The sequence below is a fragment of the Carassius gibelio genome, chromosome A8 (assembly GCF_023724105.1).
Source record: "Carassius gibelio isolate Cgi1373 ecotype wild population from Czech Republic chromosome A8, carGib1.2-hapl.c, whole genome shotgun sequence".
NCBI classification, from domain to species: Eukaryota; Metazoa; Chordata; class Actinopteri; order Cypriniformes; family Cyprinidae; genus Carassius; species Carassius gibelio.
In genome coordinates, this window is record NC_068378.1 from 22,354,291 (window position 1) to 22,374,291 (window position 20,001).

The 20,001-nt window shown below is 36.0% G+C and overlaps 2 protein-coding genes across 6 annotated transcripts in view; both read left to right on the forward strand.

The window, feature by feature from the left end:
* LOC128018891 (fibrinogen C domain-containing protein 1-like) overlaps positions 1-360 on the forward strand; it is a 101,497-nt gene extending 101,137 nt beyond the window's left edge. The window contains exon 7 of the mRNA XM_052604753.1: positions 106-360. Within this exon, the coding sequence (XP_052460713.1) occupies positions 106-161 (56 nt within the window). The 3' untranslated portion in view covers positions 162-360. The remainder of the gene's footprint in view (positions 1-105) is intronic.
* A 118-nt stretch (positions 361-478) lies between these two features.
* The window catches only part of LOC128018888 (PHD finger protein 19), a 42,764-nt gene continuing 23,241 nt past the window's right edge, over positions 479-20,001 (forward strand). Inside the window, exons 1-9 of one of the 5 annotated variants that reach the window (XM_052604739.1) lie at positions 2,242-3,580; positions 3,789-3,873; positions 4,048-4,146; positions 5,935-6,096; positions 6,799-6,849; positions 6,930-6,998; positions 7,496-7,879; positions 9,498-9,675; positions 19,521-19,726. In XM_052604739.1, coding sequence (XP_052460699.1) covers positions 3,366-3,580; positions 3,789-3,873; positions 4,048-4,146; positions 5,935-6,096; positions 6,799-6,849; positions 6,930-6,998; positions 7,496-7,879; positions 9,498-9,675; positions 19,521-19,726 — 1,449 coding nt within the window. In that variant the 5' untranslated portion in view covers positions 2,242-3,365. Of the gene's footprint in view, positions 617-2,241; positions 3,581-3,788; positions 3,874-4,047; positions 4,147-5,934; positions 6,097-6,798; positions 6,850-6,929; positions 6,999-7,495; positions 7,880-9,497; positions 9,676-15,879; positions 16,103-16,156; positions 16,908-19,520; positions 19,727-20,001 lie in introns of those variants that run through there. The other 4 variants (XM_052604741.1, XM_052604744.1, XM_052604742.1 and 1 more) reach the window with 4 other exon arrangements.

Here is a 20,001-nt window from a genome sequence, read left to right on the forward strand (position 1 = left end):
CCCCTTTTTTTGTGAGAATCAATCATGTATAATCTCTTATGTGTGGTGAAAGGGAATGACTCTGCAGGTTCTTCCAAGAACATAGTTGCATTATCTGTGTTTCAGGAAGTGTTAGAATGATGTGCATCTACTCAGCAGAACTCAGGACCAAAACCAAGTGAGGGATGCCTCAGAAGCGAGAGCCGTGCTGATGGAACGCTTCAGATATTCAACACTCAGCAAGTCATAAACAGATCTGGCTTCTTATCTTCATCCCCCAATATCCTTACGCCTACTTGTCTTCCACACAGACAGATTTACAGAAGATGCTTCCCGATACTTTGCCTCTCTATTTTCAGCTCACTAGATGCCATTTGGGGCCTCCCGACCAGCCCGATCGATAAGGCCCATCGCATTTTAAGCTTTTGCATCATGAGGTTTCTGTATTATTGAATTGCATCTTCTCACAGTGATTCATGAGGGTACAAACATCTTCTTTTTTCACAGAAACCTCTCGGGCCCCTCACCAGCCACCTGCTGCAGTCATTTTGATGCACTGGTCCCTCATGTGATTGCTGTTTAATGAAAAACAGGCCAGCATAGCCCTGCTCTCCTATTACAGATTAATTGATTTGAGGTGAAGAATGTCCCTTGTAGAGGTGAATAGTTTTACCCGAGTCATTAATCCCCTCAACCAGATATTGAAACCCCTCTGACTGCCCTCTTTAGCAAAAATGATCTCCCTTGATCTCTTTCCCTCACTCTCTTATCTTCTAATCAGCTGTCCTTCTGATTTGGCTCAGTTTAAGATTCATATGTATCATCTCATAATGTTTCACGGACCATCATTCACTATTTAGCAGCAATTATCTGCAAATTTAGAAATTAATATTTGGCAAAGCAGTGACATTTACAGGTTGAAGTGAAAAAAATAAATAATTCTGGAGCCCACTGTACAGTAAGGAAATGTGACCGTAAGCTCAATGACTAGTCTTATTGTGAAGTTTTTGTGACTTAGCTTGATATTTAAACTGGAGATTCCTGTCTGTTTAGTGAGCAAATGCAAGGGTCTTCTGAGGGTTTTTCCACTTTCTCTTGAAACGAAATGATGTTCATATGGTTAACAAAAATCAATAGTATATTCTCTAGGTGAGTGGATGGTGCTTAAAGGGATAGTTCATCCAAAAATTAAAATCTGTTATTAATTACTCACCGCCATGTTGTTCCAAACCCGTAAGACCTCCATTTATCTGCGGAACACAAATTAAGATATTTTTGATGCATCCCGAGGGCTCTCTGACCCTCTCATAGACAGCAAGGGTACTGCCACAATTAGCATCCAGAAAAATAGCAAGGACAATGGTAAAGTAATCCATGTTACATCAGGGGTTCAACCATAATATTGCGAAGCTATGAAAATAATTTTTGTGTGCAAAATGCAAAAAAGAAAAAAACAAACAAAAAAAACATTATTAAACAATTTGTCTTCTCCATGTCACCCTAGTGCCAATTTGCAGAGTATACACTGAATGCAAACAGTGTATGCTGTTCTGTGTTAGTTGCATCATATGGTTATGTTTTCTACACTGTCTGCGCTTTGATCTGAACAAAAACAACATATCTGCATGGCGTAGCTAACACAGAACAGCATACGCTGTTTGCATTCAGTGGATACTCTCAAAAATGGCACTAGGGTGACACGGAGGAAATTAATTGTTGAATAAAGTCATTATTTTTGTTTTCTTTGCATTCAAAAATTATTCTTGTAGATTCGTAATATTATGGTTGAACGACATGAGGGTGAGTAATTAATGACTGAATTTTTTATTTTTGGGTGAAGCATTATTACGTGAAGCATTAAGACTTTAGGACAATTATGAAGTCAAATATTCCAAATGTGAATGTCAGAGATTCAAACATGATGACAAATGAATGACACAGCAAAGTGTCTCACTGCATGGGGTTCTGTGTTATTCATCACCAGGAGAACCACATTTGGTCAAAATCGAATTTAATTAATTAATTAAAATAATAATTGCTTAATTTTACAAACTGAAATTAGCATTTTATATAATAGTATAATATAATAGAGCAGTATAAACATAATGATAGCCTAATACACAATGATCAATAATATATTTTTTAGGGCCGGGACTCGATAAAAAAAATTAATCTAATTAATTAGAGGCTTTGTAATTAATTAATCTCAATTAACGCCAACGTTAGTCCCGGCCCTAATATTTTTTAATAAATTGTACTGTTATTCAATAAATTTGTTATTATCAGTGTTATCAATATTATTAATAATAATACTTTATTATGACCTATCATTTATATACAGAACACGAAAAAATACTAAGGTCAAGCATGATAATCAAAATAGGAAAACAGGATGAAGAGTATTTAAATATCTAAGGAACTGACACTTTAAAGTAATAGCATAATACATGTTTTCTCTCTCTCTCTCTCTCTCTCTCTCTCTCTCTCTCTCTTTATGGCTCCGTAATTTATGACGTGCCAGACACGCCACTTTTATTATTAACAGAGACTGGTGAGCAAGAAAAATATAAACAGTCGCGTAACGTGTCCACCACACTGGAACCACAGGTAGTTTTTCAAACTGGGACTTTCCGTGTTACGGATATGACGGCCAAATTCTGAGAAAGAGAGAGAGAGAGAGAGAGAGAGAGAGAGAGAGAGAGAGACTACGAGGCTGTGGCTCAACACCTAGTGTGCTTCCTACCTAGACAACACTTTGGGCGTCGTTGGCGCGCTCCTTAATGGCACAGTTGAAGTTACGGGAAATCAGATTCATTGATTGGTTCTCGGCTCTTGACGAATCCGACAGATTTTACACATTTAGTGAAACTGATTCATTGCAAATATTTGTTAACATAAATATTCTATCTTGTCGAGTCAGCCTTTGGCTGCAGCGTCGAATATGGTTGTTTTAGATTCTCGACGCCATAACGGTGAAAAACAGTTCAGCCTAATAAAAACCTGAAGGTCACTTCTTTTGAACATATACGTGGACGCTATGTAGGCGGGGTCAAGATAGTCAACCGCTTTCCTAGACAGCACTTCTGCTTTTTCTTTTAGTACACTACTTACTAGGTCTGAAGACACAGCCACAACGCGCTTCTGTCACGTTCACATATCATTTAACAATGACTTAACCACTTTTGTCTGTCTCTTATTATTTCGTAAGCTTTTTCCAATTATAACTATCAAAATCTGTGATAAGTGGGCGGAAAAACAGCGCAAAATATTTCCGGGGAACCCCGTGGTGGTTTTATACCGTGGGTATATCACGCAAAAAGTAATAAGCATATCAATATGTCATCATAACGTACTGTGTTTGGTCAGACAGTTCATCTAAAACCTCAATGGCTTCGGGATCAGCTGTTTCACACCCGTCGTTAAACGGGGCTTCGTCCACACCGGGTGAGAACGAGTACCCGTCGGGTTTCCCTCAGAGCATCTGCGATGAGGTCCCGAAGGAGAAGTACTTGTGCAGCAACTGTAATAATGTCTTGAATAAAGCACGTCAAACGGTGTGCGGTCACCGCTACTGCCTCGCGTGCGTTAACTGGCTGGTCAGGTAAGAGAACCGTTCAAGTAGAGCAGCCGATTTGGGAGTAATTGTTATTATCATTTGTGTGGCATACAATCACTGTGCAATGAATAGCTAACTAAATACTAAATATAAAAAAAGATAAAGAGATGCTGATATATATATACATATTTACTTTTGCTAGTTTATAATAAAATATTATTAATGAATGCTTTTATTTCACTATTTCATACAGAAACAACAAGGATCTTGTGTGCACAAAATGTAAAGAAGAGGACCCCAGTGTAGAGAATGACACCAGTGTACTGACTTTTGACCAAGTAATGAAAACTCTCGTCTGTCTGTCTGTTAGTTGATAAAATATGTGATGTTGACAGAGGCATCTTCACATTCACGTTTCTTATAAAGGCCTGTCAAAGGTCTGATTCTGACAGTGGATTCGTTGTGACATGTTTGGAAAGTTATCACTATCTCCCCTCTTGTTTAAACCACAGTTCTTCAATGATGCGGCTATTAATAAGGAAATTTTGGATCTGAAAGTTCACTGTGCCAACCAAGGCTGCCCCTGGAGAAGCACCCTGAAGAACTTTGAGGTACTTTTCTATAGAAATTCAGCTATTTACCATAATGAAATGTAGTATAGTACTCTTATTCTCTATCAGTGATGTCGTAAGTTAGTTGAATGGATCTGAAATGTTAACACTATTTAATCAGATGAATGAGCAAGACCTTTGTCAATTTGTGAGATTTTCTTTATTTATTTATAGCATGGGAAATTCTTTTTTGAGATTCACGGGTTATGGATGTGAGCCACTTCACGAGCCATCAGATAAAGTCTAAACACTTTCTGCTGTAGTTTAGATTAGAACATTGAGCTAATATATGTAAGTCCAGAGATCAGGGCTGTTCACGGGCTGCTACACATTCATATAAAACCTATAAAGCTATTGAGAACACTGTAATGCTCTCAAATTTCAGTCAAAATCAATGTGGATTATGGGGCTTGTATCGATCACATTAGCAACCGTGGCTTTTCTGTTGTCACATTGTTAAATCACAGGAACTCATTAAAAAAGAGCTGCATTTCATGGCAGGCAGTCCTACTCGGTTACAACCACAAGATGCTATTTTACGGGAATCCTTGCATGGTGGCTTTGTGGTCATTTCATAACATGAACCAGCCATTAAGGCATTAATCATGGAGCTGTAGTGCAGATGCTGTCCAGTGTAGTGAATCAAACTGATAGAGCAGTAACAAACTCCTACTTATGGATTTGAAAAGCCTTTTGTACAACTTTTAGAGGTCAGTGTTTTGTCAAGTAAAATTTTCTATGGCTTTGACCCTCATGGCTGCCTAATGGAAGTCTTTTGTGTTTTAACCTTCGTTCTGTACTCAAGAGAATATCGTATTATACACAAGCTCACTGTTAGAATAGAAACTTGTATAGCTTGGACTTTAGATATTTTTTTTCAATATAAACTATATGATCAAAAGCATAATAAGTTTTAGAGGTTAAGTGTATAGAAATAAAGTATAGCATTATGTCATTTGTATTTTAAATTTTTTTTATTTAAATGTCATTTACTCACCCTCATGTTGTTTCAGATCTTAATGCGGTTATTTTATTTATTTCTTTGCTCTAGAAATCAGATGTATTGTAGAATCTTTATACAGCTTTTTATTTTCATACAATGACAGATTATAATGACCACCAAGCTCTAAACACCATTACTAAAGTATACAAATAACATAATAAGTTTAACAATAACCTAATAAGACAAACAATAAATAAATGTGAGGAACTGAACTGGCATGGTGTTTTTCTATTTCCCCTTTTTTTTTTTTTTTTTTTTATAAACAATTTTGCATAATCATTATGAATTGTCCCTGTATGCAAAAGAACTGCATGAAGATTCTTGGATGACAAAAATCTTTTTGTTTTCAACAGAAAAAAAAAAGCATACCGTATTTTTCGGAATATAAGTCGCACCTATGTATAAATCGCATCTGTCAAAAAATACGTCATGATGAGGAAAAAAACATACAGTATATAAGTCGCACTGGACTATAAGTCGCATTTATTTAGAACCAAGAACCAAGAGAAAACATTACCGTCTCCAGCCGCGAGAGGGCGCTCTATGCTGCTCAGTGTAGACTACAGGAGAACTGAGCAGCATAGAGCGCCCTCTCGCGGCTGTAGACGGTAATGTTTTCTCTTGCTTCCTTTCTCTTAGTTCTTTTTCTCTTGGTTCATGTCAAATAAATTTTGATAAATAAGTCGCACCTGACTATAAGTCGCAGGACCAGCCAAACTATGAAAAAAATTTGACTTATAGTCCGGAAAATATTTATATTTACTGTTCAATTGCTCATTCAACAGGACCACCAGAGTCAGTGTGAATATGCCCTGATCCCTTGCAACATTGGCTGTGGCATCATGGTGCAGAGGAAGTCACTGGCTACACATCTGGACAGTGGTTGTCCCAACAACAAGACCTCGTGTCCCTCTTGTACAGGTGTCCTGACACCAAAAGAACTCCAGGTAAGGTTAGAAAATGACACTTTAGAGATTGTCTATGCTACAAAAAATTATTTTCCTAATCAGTATTTCTGTATTGAAAAATATACCTATATATAAAAATAGCCCTAATTCAAGATCATTTCCATGAAAAGAAGACATACACATACTTATGTTCTGTATGTTTGGATGTTTTACTGGAAAACAGTTATAGAATATGTCTCAATGTACAAACAGCAATATATTTGAGTATTATTGAATCATATATACATGAATGATACATGAGTGATATTGTGTGAAAAGGCCTGTAAGTCCAAGATATTCGGGCCTCTTTCGTTGATGCTAGAGTGGTTCTGGGTCAGCGTGCCCTTGCTTGAAGCCCCATGGCTCGGTTTTAAGCCACAGATGGAGTCTCCAGTGTTTACTGCTGTCCCATATTACTTTCTTGTCCTATCACCCATCGGGACCTACACTCCGGGACATGGATTATAGGAATAAAAAAAAAAAAAAAACAAGGCAGAAATCCAATGATTTTAAACTTCAAACTTCAAACACAACACATTAGTCGAGATATCTTCAAACGCAATGTGTTTCTCGCTTCAAATTAAGATTAAAACGTCCGAATGAGATGTTATGAAAAGTTTGCAGCACAAAATTATTGAAGCAAACCTTTCATCAGTGTGGTTAGTGAAAGTGACATTTCTTAATTTTTTTTTTTTTTTACAGGAGCATGTATGCCCCGACAAGAAGACGACAAAGACTGATAAACGGCAAAAGGTAGAAGAGCTGATTTTGGTGTATTACCTTGAAAGTGGATGTACAAACAAGAACAATTCTAAAGTGTGTTTCCTTTGTAGAATAATCACCCAGGCAGCTCAAAAAAGAAAGAGCCATGCATTTTCTCAGAAGTTGGTTGTCTTTTTAAGGTTGGTCTTTTAACAACAGCACCAGTGTTTGTATGTTAATCATGATGTATTATATAGTTTCATTTAAAAAAAAAATTTTTCTAAATGTTCATTTGGGTTGTATGCCTGTTTGAAACAATATTTAATGTGCAGATTACTTACAAATACTTTTAAATTGAGCTCTAATATTCTAATATTAGCTAGAGAAAACTAATATTTTGCAGAAAAAGGATATGTTCTAAATTTAAAGGGATTTTTTTTTTTTTTTTTTACAAATTAATAGAAATAAAAAAGTTTGAAAACCCCTGTATTAGACTTTATTATAATAATTATACTTTTTATGAATTTTGTTAGATTTTTGCTTTAAAATAAACAAACAAAATTTGTCAATGGTGTAACCAAATAAATATATACATTCTTATTACAATTGTACTTCTCAAGTAAATCTTGTTGTTGTAGTGGGGGAAGTAGTATTTTATGACTGAATGATACAGTTTTGTTGCAACATTTTATTTCAGGGCAATACAGACAAATTAAAAGATCATGAATCCTGCAGCCATGTTGGCCATCTACAGCTTCTCTTGGATGTGACCAGGGCTCTTCAGCGTACCCTGAATTCTGATCTTCTTCAGCCTGGACAGTGTGGTGCTTCTCAGAGTGAGGGTGAGACTGAGACCGACAGAGGAGACCCAGGAGTGAGTGATAAGGCCCTCAGTCTTCAGGACGATCAGGCTGAACTTGCTGTAGGCCAGCAACTGGATGTTCTACAGCAGAGGGTGCAGGTCATGGAGAACATCATCTCAGCTTTGAACCGAGAGGTGGAAAAGACACAGATCAGTGTGGTCGCGCTGGAGAGGGACCATTACAACAATCAGCAGCTCATTCAGCACTTGGAAACCAAGGTAAAAAGTCTGTTTCATGACACTAATGGTATGGGAATTTCAACTTTAAATGGAATGAAATGGTCTTGTAAACAGTGGTCAGTTTTAGAATGGCATTATTATGAGTTTTTTTTTTTTTTTTTTAAAGCAGATTTTCAATACCTAGGGAACTTTTAGAGACTGAAAGGATAATGAAATTACATAGCAGTGGTGCTGCCACACTGATGCTCACATGCAAATTATATGTTAATATATGTATATATATATATATTCTGATTCCTTCTAGAATTTCTTTTGAAATAATTTGGTGATGGTGTTAAACTAATAGATTTGTGAGAATGTTCTGTCTATACATACATAAAACTTTATTAGTCAATTGGCTTTTAATGAAATGTTTGCAATGTGAATTGAATTGGGATAACGCAAAGAAATATTTACAGAATTGCGGTCTAACACAAGTTTGACCACAAAATGTAAATAATTACGTCATTAAATTTCTTTTTTTTTTTTTTTAAATAAAACATACTGTCCCCAAACTACACAATAGTGTATTTCTTAAAACTAAGATTAACATTATCTAAATAATTCACAATATTTCCTACAGCACCACAAATCCATTACATTGTCTCCAGTATTCAAAATGTGAATTAACTGATAATGAAATATAGTAAAAGGTAAATGTTTAATCTAATGTTTCTTGAAATACCTTGCATGTTGTATGATAAGTTTATGGCTAATTCCTACTGAAGATGACTAGTATTATTAAAAATTACACTGAACAGTATTTAAAAAAAAAAATATATATATATATTTTAATTCTATCTAAATTAAAATATTCACATTGGAATTGTGCATCCTGCTGCCTCATTTCAAATGTCAGGAATTAAATGCCGTTCTGAACGGTGCACAAGCCTGATATCACACTATTTCCTTCCTAGATTATCAAAAACAAAGCACTTGTTTTCCACTGTGTGTAAATAGCAACAACAGATTTCATTACTTTGATGTGTCCTGCAGTTAACTAGGCATTGATCTCACGCTGTGAATCTGCAATATGGTTGGAGCTAATTAAAGTGTTTGTGTTGCAAAAGAGCTGAAATGCTATATAGAAATCTCTGCAGAACATTTGTTACCTGAGATGTGTTTTTATTTGTAGCCGTTGGGTTGCATAATTCATGCTTTAAATAAGGACGCACATAAAACTAACAAAAGGTGTTCTTTTGGGGAGATCTGAAATGCTAATTTATTTGCCCCTGTGCTCATTTTAACACTGGGAGGTGCTAACAAATAATTACGGCTGTGTTCTGACGCTCGACCTGGAGGGGTTATTTAACATGTGGGAGCTGAGATGACGTTCCTGAAATGCTGAAAATGAAGAGAAAGGTTGAAGTAAGGATGAGAAGGGAATGAGTGGTAGAAAATAGATTTGAGTGACAATTCTCCAAGTGCTGTTAAAAAAAAAAAAGGATGTGTCTAATCATCTCCTTGTTTTTCTGTATTTCGAAGTGTCTCACACAATGCTGCCGGCATTAACCAGCTCTGAAGGTCCATTATGATACATTAGTATTGCGCTTTTGCAGTGAGCCAATCATACCTTTGGGTGGTTCATCCGTTATAATGTTTTTCCATCACATTCTAGGTAGCGGAACAGCAGCAGAGACTGGTCAGGAAAGACATTCACATCACTTCATTGCAGCAGTGTATCAGCGCCCAGCAGGCCGTCTCATATGATGGCACCTTTCTCTGGCGGTTGTGTGATGTCAGCCAGAGTCTGAGAGAGGCTGCCAGTGGCCAACAGATCAGTCAGTACTCGCCAGGTACCAAAGCAGATATCTCTCCTGTACTGTTCTGAAAGGGAGAATCATCTACAAAGTGGAGAACATCTAAAAAAAAACCATTCTGTCATCATTTACATATATATATATATATATACTGTACATACACACACTAGAGGTTGCATAGACTGGTTGACTTTAATGCTCTACCATTACTCTTTGAACTTGATGCTGACTAGTTTCTGGTCCTATAGAAGGACCAACAAGAAAATAAATATGAAAGTGAAAGTGAAGTGACATTCAGCCAAGTATGGTGACCCATACTCAGAATTTGTGCTCTGCATTTAACCCATCCGAAATGCACACACACAGAGCAGTGAACACACACACACACACTGTGAGCATACACCCGGAGCAGTGGGCAGCCATTTATGCAGCGGCGCCCGGGGAGCAGTTGGGGGTTCGATGCCTTGCTCAAGGGCGAGAGAGAACTGTACATGCACTCCCCCCGCCCACAATTCCATCCGGCCCGAGACTAGAACCCACAACCCTTCGATTGGGAGTCCAACCCTCTAACCATTAGGCCACGACTTCCCTAATATTTACAAGTCCACATTTAAGCTCAGTTTCAAAACAGTTAACATGACAAATAAATGCATTCTCCGAAAGCGCTCCAGAAAGTGATTATTCCACCTGGATGCTCAAAATTGAACGAGAGAATGTATGTTTTAAATAGATTATTGTACAGTTAAGTTAAAGGCACAATATGTGCAATATTTGTTAAAATATCCAAAAACCTTTAGAACAGTGTAATATATTTTGCTGACTTACATTATCATAAATGTTTCGAAGAATGTTCAAATCCAGAGATATAAGCAATTTTAACTAGTGACATGGACCGTGTCCATAGTGTCATTTTGTCTCCTCCCAATGATGTCATTTCCCCTCGATTTCCGTTTTGTTTGGAAACACCAAAGAGGCTTTAATATGTTGTGCGTTTTAATAGACCGGTTAAGATCGCATAGAGTAGCATAATAACAGAACTTTCAAACGTATCTTGTAGGATAAAACAGCGCTGCTTTTTCCCCCCTTATAAGCACGACCAGGAGGAGCAGAAGCGGTCGACTGTAGCATTCTAAAAGCTCCGCTGCTTTCGAGCTGTGTGTCACGTTCGTTCAGCAGCTTTGTTTCGCTTCGAGGGCTTTCAGCCTCACCCTGCTTTATTCTACTACGTTAATAAATCATTAGCTCATCCACGAACATGATTTCTGCCGTCGGAAGTCACATCGGATTGTATTGGCTGTGGGGATGAAGACGACAACTCCCATGAATCCATACTCAGTCATGGCATCATCAAACTACACCTTTGTTTCTTTGTGTTTTAAATACGCGCCTTCCAACAGAAAAAAAAATACATATTGTGCCTTTAATGACCGTTTTAATCTATTTTGCGCCACTACATTGTAACGCAACACACTCAGGCTACAGACAGTAGTTCGTACATCACACACTCGTCATGCGCACACAGAATCATTCAGTAGTGCTGAAATGTTATCAACACTGGTCTGTGATTTCTCACTAAAATAGCTTAGAAACTGAAAAGTTGTAGCATATATTTCTTCGCAGACTCAATCACTCTTTTACTAATGCATTCATGTAAATGTAATCTTTACTATGCTACTTTATCTTTATCTGATTTAGAACGAGCAGAAATCTGTCAGAAATATAATGTCCCAAAGACAAAAGGACTGTTAAAAACTAGCTGTTATAAGAGCAGTAGCCATGTGGGCTCGGGAAAGGCGCTATATAAATTAAACTTTTTATTATTATTATTATTCATTAAAAGAACTGGCTCATAGGACTTGGTCTGTCTGTGTGTTTTTGGTTCAATAAAAAGAACCGGTTTAAAGGAATCATTTGTTTAGGGCTATTAGTTGTGTTACATGTAATGAAGGTAGGTGGTGACTAAATGTTGTCCATATGATCTGTGAATCATAGTCAAAATCATATGGTAGTTTGTGTGGGGAACAGGTCTACATCTACCGTGTGATTCAGAAAAATCTCAGTCCCCTGAGCCTTATTTTTCTAAGCTTGTTCCATTTGCAGTTTCAGTTGACGTAATCAATATATTATTGCCAATCACTTCTCACTTTTGTGCCGAAGCAAAAACTATTTTGCCAGCACTGAATACTTTAATGCATTGGACTAAACTCATCAGGAGAGCTGTGGTGAATGAATGTTAGTTGTTGTCGTATATTGAAGTACAATCGATGCTCATTCATAAGACCAGTTCTAAAAAAATGAGTTGGTACCAGCGAAAGGGAAAATGAAAAAAGAAAATGTGCAGCTGTTACAAAGACTGAAATGGAATTGTTTGCCCAGTAGTCATGTGTCTGCGTGAACACAACCATAATACACAGCAAGACCAAGAAAGAGAAAGACTGAAAGAGAACAACTGAAGGTAATTTCTTTCACATCATTTTAGAACAGGATATCAGAAAAACAATATTTGCAACTCAATTGGAGTTGTTCCAATACAGCAGTCAGCAAAAGGAAACCATGCATTTGATTTTCGAGATGAAAGAAGCTCCCTGGTTATCTGATGCTATTTTTAAGGGTTTTAACTAAAGCACATCAAGCTTCACATAAAAACGACAATGCATTGTGTTTTTCAGCTTTCTACACTGCCAGGTATGGATTTAAAGTGTGTATGCGGCTCTACTTGAACGGAGATGGGGTTGGAAAGGGAACGCACATCTCTCTTTTCTTTGTTATAATGAAAGGAGAATATGACCCCATTCTCTCATGGCCATTCAGATATAAGGTAAAACACTAAAATCAAGCTGTCAATCAGTGAACCGATCAATCATTATTATGCACATTTGTGTTCTCTCTTAGCTCATGACGCTTACATGCTGAATTCATACATTAAAGGAGTCATTACAAGGAACCAAATTCTTTGATCTTTTGAAATAAAAAAAGCTTTGATGTATAATGAAATTATACTTTAGATGTTGAACTCAAACGTAAATGATAAACACAAAATGTCCTTCCCAGTCCTGCAAGACAATTTGATTAAATTATTTGAATTATTAGTGTTTACAAGAATGAATACAAATTCAATTGATGGCGGCATTAACTTGCAATAGCTAGGAATTTTGTTCTACTTTCGAAAAATTTTTTCAAAAACTTCCTGCTTCTGTCTTGCAGTGATTATCAATGTAAAATGAGCATCATGATGTTCTAGTCAAGAGTGCCTAACACTTGATGTGAGCCCTCAGAAAGGAACACTGAAGTGCATTACCATCTCATGTGTCCGTGTTTAGTAAAATAATAACTAAAAAAAATTGAAAAAGCAGAAAGGTACAGGTTTATAGATTAAAGAAAAACAAATGTCTGGTTTATAGATTTTAATACGTTTTGAGACAAAAATAATAATAATTGAGTTTTGACTTTTCAATGATAAATAAAAATACAGTTATCAGAAATAATGTTTGATTGGCACAAAGTAGTGTAGATTGCTTAATGATTCTGCTATTGAAGGTTTTTTAAAAACATTAGAAACTCAAAATTTCACATTGAAGAAAGCATGTAGAATTATTAACAGCAGCATAGCAAAAAGCAACACATTCAAGGTGTTAGAGAGAGTGTAAAATGCTCATGAAAAACTAAATTACAGCTGTATGTTGCAAATAACGTACTAAGTGCTCCTCAGGATAAAGAATTAATAAATGTATGATATGACCCCTTTAATAGTGGCTTCAGTTGTAATGAATCAGCTTTGGTTCCTCAATAATGTGTCATCAGCATTTTCCATGACCTTCCACTGACATCTCCTGCACGTATCTGGCAGGTCACGTTCTTTCTCATAGATCAGAACCAGAGGGAGCACGTCATCGACGCTTTCCGTCCCGACCTCTCCTCTGTATCTTTCCACCGGCCCATTTCAGAGATGAATGTGGCCAGCGGGTGCCCCCTTTTCTTCCCTCTGGGGAAATTGAGGTCGCCTAAGCATGCCTACTGCAAGGATGACACCATCTATATCAAGTGCGTGGTAGACACCTCCTCTTGAACCATGAAGGCCTGGCTGTTAAGCATAACAATTCTGGATCTGGACAAAATGAATATGGAGTGCAAAGAAACAAACCCGGAAATATTTATGAACTGAAAAATTGAAGAGTTTTGTCTCGGTTGCATTTTGGATCTTTGGGTACATGAGTAAAGTAATATTTTTAGATTGACACTTGGCTCTTAATGTTTTAAACAGATTTTTTTTTTCATGTGTTATTTTGGATATATTTATGTTTTATTTATTATGGAACGAACTCTTTTGGATTTTCTTACATCATTCTGACAGTTTTCATATTTTATATGTAATATTAAATGTGTTTACTACCTTGTTTTTGTTTCCTCATAGCATAGTTTATCTGCTTAAAACATGTCTCAACATTGCAGATAAGCAATTTGTGATTTAACCTCTTTAAAATTTAAACAATCAATATTATTTGCATTTACGAAAGTAGCATGTAGCATTATACTGTATCACTTGCTCTGCAGTGAATGGGTGCCATCAGAATGAGTCCAAACAGCTGATAAAAACATCACAGTAATCCACGTGATTCCAGTCAATTAATGAACGTCTTTTAAAGCAAAAATCTGCATGTTTATTAGAAACAAATCCATCAAAGTCCTCTATTATTTGCTTTCTCCAGTGAAAAGGTTTGCACAGATCAAGCACCGTTTACAAGCAAAAACTGTTTTATATTGGTGGATTTTGATGTGAGAGGACAAACAGGGTAATGACTTTATCCCTGCATGTGATCCATGTTATGGATTATTTTGCTCTGAAGCAGTTTAAAGTGAAAATGACTTGATGGATTTGTTTCTTCTTTCTGATTATTGTAATTTTATTTATTTTGTGCATTGAAAAATCAGTCAAGATTTTGTAGCATAGATCCAGATTAGCACATGAAAAATCAAGTGGGTTCATGAATTTTTAGCATGATTTTATAAATGTATTTTCACTATGAAGAGTCATAATTTTTTCACAGAGCATCCGATGCTTACCACAATTTTTGCATATCAACTTGTATTTCCTTCTATATACACAATAGAAATGTTGCCGAACCAACGCATTATATGTGCAAAATCACCTCATAACTTTTTATTAATAGAAAGTGTAACATTTGTAGCTGTGGCAATTATTTGCATTGTACAACACGTTACCTTCAAGTTAACACTTCCAGGAATGTGTGCAAAACCAAAACCAGTTCAGCTAGTAAGCAGTTTTTAAAAGTCCTGAAAGTAATAGCCTATACTTGGAGAGAAACTTTATCCTTCCTGACACAATCAAATGATCTAAAATCAAAACTGAGAGATGAGAAAAGGACAGGCAGAATGAGAGATGAGAAAAGAACAGGTGGTTTCTCACAGTTGAAAGGGTAACTTTTTACAATATGTAAAAACCAACACCCTGAATCAAATAACTAAATACTCTTAGTCATCTGGAATTCATAGCCCCCAGTGTATATTGTTAGTTTTGTTCTGCGACATAAATATTTTTATATATTCAGCCCGCTATGACTTGTGATGTCTGCCTGAATCACAATGTCCAAATTTCGCAGAAATCTAAGAATATAACTGTTATGCCAGCAAGTATGTCCCATTATGTGTTAAAAATGTAACTGCATTGTTGCAGTTGCACTGTCAGCAAACCTTTGCTGAAGACATATATGCTGACAGCTCACTCTCTCTGACACATCTCTCACATCCACTCATCAAAACCATTACACTTTTTATAACTTCCAAGAATAACATTAACAAAATCCATCTTCCTACATATTATACAGTATAACTATAATTGTAATATATATCTAATTTAAATAACTAACTATATATATTTAGGCTATAACTTCTGTATATAATTTTAATATCTATCTATCTATCTATCTATCTATCTATCTATCTATTTATCTATCTATCTATAGACTACTTATTCTACAGTAGCTAGCCTACATATATAACAGAATAATCTAATCTAATAGTTATATGAAAGTTTAAAAACTTTATTCTGTAATTTTTCTATCTTTATATCCAAGTATGGCTTTCATTTCTGCCTTGCACTGCAGTCTTTTCCCCTGTCACGTTGTACTATCAGAGCATTTAATATCATTTTGTCATTGGAGCAGTGCTTCTGTAGCCCCTCCTCGAGAGCGCTGCTTCTGTACTTCCTGTACGTGGATGATGATGATGATGATCGGGTTATGTTAATTACATAAGCAAAACGTAAATGATTCGCGGGAAAAGGTGAAAAAATGGCGACGTTCACTGACTACATTTCTGCGCCGCTTGAGCTGTAAAAACACCAGAAGCTCTCGTACGCATCGCGAATGGGATTTCGGGCTGCCAGAGGAGGAATAGCTGTACTTTTGGCGCGTTTTACCCGCGGGATTGGAGAGAAATCAAAGCGGTAATCTCAGCGAGAGATGTGTTTGAATGTGACCAGATTCAAAATCTGCTGCATTGTAGTGCGTAACAACTCAGATGCACTGATCTGACGAACTTAATCATGCATACGAAGGAGAAACAGAGTGATGTGTGTGTTTTGTGCATGTTATGTGTTGATTACAGCTAGTGTGAAAACTTGTCTGAGTCCCTGAGAGTTTTGGCAGTGCGTAGGTTTCCAGCGTGCCCTGATGATGTTGCATGTCTTGAAATGGGGAGGGAGTCCGTTCTAAGATTCGCAGTGGCTATTATTTATTAAAGTAACTTAGCTGAACTGATAGACTCTTGATAGAAGTTTGAATTGATAGAAGTTGGTTTGTTTATAGAGTGACCTTTCATGCAGGAGTGCATGCTTTTATAGTCGATGCAATAGTTTTCTGTCTTATTTTCTGTCATGCAGAGAAAAAGCACGCATGTTTGATTCTTATAGTTAGAATACAGTTGAAAATCGTGTGATTCACGGCCGCCTGGTTTCGATTCATGGTGCATATTAGCAGAAGAAAACTGCCAGAGATCAATAAGTTCACTTCACATGACGATGAGTCAACCAGCTCCGTTTCTCAGCTCCCCAGTTTTTTTTTTAACCTCATCAGGGTTGAGATTGAGTCAGACAATATTCCCCATGTGCACTGTTGTGGTTGGACGAATATATTTGCAGTTCTACGCACATTCAGTACATACTTGCTTACCTGGATCACACTGAGTAATTCCTAACCACATGGTGGTTTATGGATAAGATCAACGTTGTTAAAACTACAAAACATCTAACGGTAAACAAATAAACTTCTTCAAATGAATAGATAAATAAAATACGAAGTATATATTTTTATATAATTATTATTATTTTTTTTTACAGAAAAACCATATATATATATATATATATATATATATATATATATATATATATATATATATATATATATATTTATTGTTATATATTGTTATATATTGTTATATATAATATATAGATTATATTTAATACTACCGAGTTCATTTTTTTCATGCACAGTATGGATTGCTTGTATATTGATTCAACTCAGTGATTTGAATCTTTTGAATCAGTTCACTGACCTGACTCACTGAGATTGCTCGTCACGCCATTAGGTGGCGACATGTTTTTAATATTCTAAGTGAGCCATTGAATCACTCAATTTAACTGAAATCTATTACGAGTTTCCACAATGAGCGTTTAAGCATCATATAGTTTTGCCTAACACAGCGTCTCTACCGGACAGCTAAAGACTTTCTACACTGGACGCGACCGTTGAAAATCATTTGAAATTTGTGTCAATATGTCTTCTGTCGGGATTTTTCGTGTCACGCTGAGAATTTCCTTCTTGTTTCGTCGTTATAACGACTTAATTTTCTCTAAGAAGTTATCCACTTTAATGTACGTGGAGCTTCCTCGTGATCGCTAAAATTTGTGCAGTCTTGTTCATTACTGACATTTAATTAATTCAGAAATGTTAAATGCTTGAATCAATATGATTATTTTGTGTATAAAGTTCTTGCTAGATGCATGAGTTTCACCAACGCGTTCTGTGTCATAAAATAACTGCTTATCAAACCCAAGGTTGACATCACTGTATTCTGTTTGCACCTATATCTTTATTTGTGCTACTTTTAGGCATATGATTAGGTAGTTAATAAGAGGAAATGTTTTGTTTATCTACAGTAGGACGGGAATTTAAGGATAGGCTATTTGTGATGTGCTTCTTTTCCTTATTATTAATCTTTATTGTTAACCATATTGATAAGAAATGTGATGTATATTTAAAGTGCATAGGCTAATTTATTTCAGTTTTGTTCTATAATGTTGTAATCATTTTTTTCCTGCACACACACATACACTGGACTTGAACGATCTTTTCAAACAGAAGCTTGTAACGCACATTATATATCTGTCACAGCATATAATGACTACTAAAAATGACTAATTATATATAATTTTATTTCAAACTAAGGGAAAAATAAAAGTGAGTTTAATTCAAGAAGCTCTAAAAGATCTAAGAATAGTTCTGCATCCTTCTGAAGTGTTGGCGGTGTTGCCATTTAAACATGTTAATTACAAAAACAAATCGTTTGGTGTACGGTCTCTGGAAAAATCAACAGTGATTGATCAGCCTTTATTTATGTACAGTATTCTACGTAGACGTTATTACGTAGGCGAAGCAAAATTTGCTGAAATATAGGCTACAGTAAGAGCACCTGCATGGTTGTCCATCAGATGCCTGTCAAAGTTGAGTTCGTTACTTTAGCAAATGTAAACCTATCATGTCGTTATAACGAGAAAACAAACTTTCATTATGTCAAGATAACGAGAACATTAAGTCGTTATAACAAGAAAACGACTGGTTATGTCGAGATAATGAGAAAATTAAGTCGTTATAACGAGAAAACGATTTTCATTATGTAGAAATAACGAGAAAATTAAGTCATTATAACGAGAAAACAAGAAGGAAAAACATTATAATGCATGGCCGCTTAGAACTTCCGTAGTAGTCTACAAATTATATCTTATTGATGATGATGTCTCCTTATTTTGAGATGTCTCATTCTATACTGTTTTGAATCTCATACAGACTTGAAACACTGAATCGATCTTTAAAGTGGGCGTGTTCTTACAGTAGGTCCAGCCAATCATATTGCATCTTCACAGCCGTTAATCGAATGCTATTTGCTCATGCTGTAATCAGTCCTTGAACGTCACAAGACTTCACTAAATAAGTAAAATAAACTAATTTTAAGTAATAATAATAATTAAAAGATTATTATTATATAACTTTATACAGAATAAAGTTATCTAGTCAAGTGCATGTTCCTAATTTTACTATCAAATAAATAAGTGGACAAAGCTGCAACTATCCCATTTTGATTCCAATGATTTTCCCTGAGAACTAGAAGACTGTCATGTTTTTAAAGCCTTATTTATGCTAAATGAGCCATGCCTTTAGATTGATGGTGCTCTGCATTTATGCTTATCGATTAATTGCGCATATAAATCCTGAAAACCTTTTTCCATCTATAAATATCTTTTGGGCTAATTTAGATTAAAAAAGCAACTGGAAGAGAAATAGTCAGACTTATTATTTTTGCTGCTTTGCCGGAGTGTTTATTCGTATATGCAAGTGGACTGACCAGTGGGCAAAACCCATCATTATGTCAATCTTTACCTTGATTTCTGTGGGAGTTTTTACATTGAGATTTGTGGTCACCGAGGTTTTCATATTTAAACCTTTTTTTAAATAGAAAAACACCAAAAAAATTCCAAAAGAGTGTGTTTGAATGAAATATTATGCAAATAATTCCACTGGGAAACATCACATGTGATAAACTTTGTGTAATCTACATATTTTTCATGATTTGTGTGTTCTTACTAACAGGAAGTTTAGGTGTGTCTACTGTCAGCATGTTGGAATCGGCCTGTCGGGACGGATATCTGAAAGTCAGGTCGGAACCTCTAGAACCCAAGCACCTGCTTCCCAAGAGAGAGAAAACCTGCAGCGAACAGGAGACCAACTTGACCGTGGGCCAGTACGTGTTGTGTCGCTGGTCTGACGGCCTTTACTACCTGGGCAAGATCCAGAGAGTGAGTTAATGATACTGTCCAAGTTTATATACCCCTGAACTGAATGCACTGAACGTCTCTATTTTTTTTTATTGCACACACAGCACTGTATATCCTCATGGAACATGGCAAAATGAAAAGTTTAAAATTAAGTTGTAATAGTGCTTGCAGCATTAAAGGAAAAGTTCACCCAAAATTAAAAATTTGCTTAAAATGTACTCACCCTCAGGCCATCCAAGATATAGATGAGTTTGTTTCTTCATCAGAACAGATTTGGAGATGCATTACATCGCTTG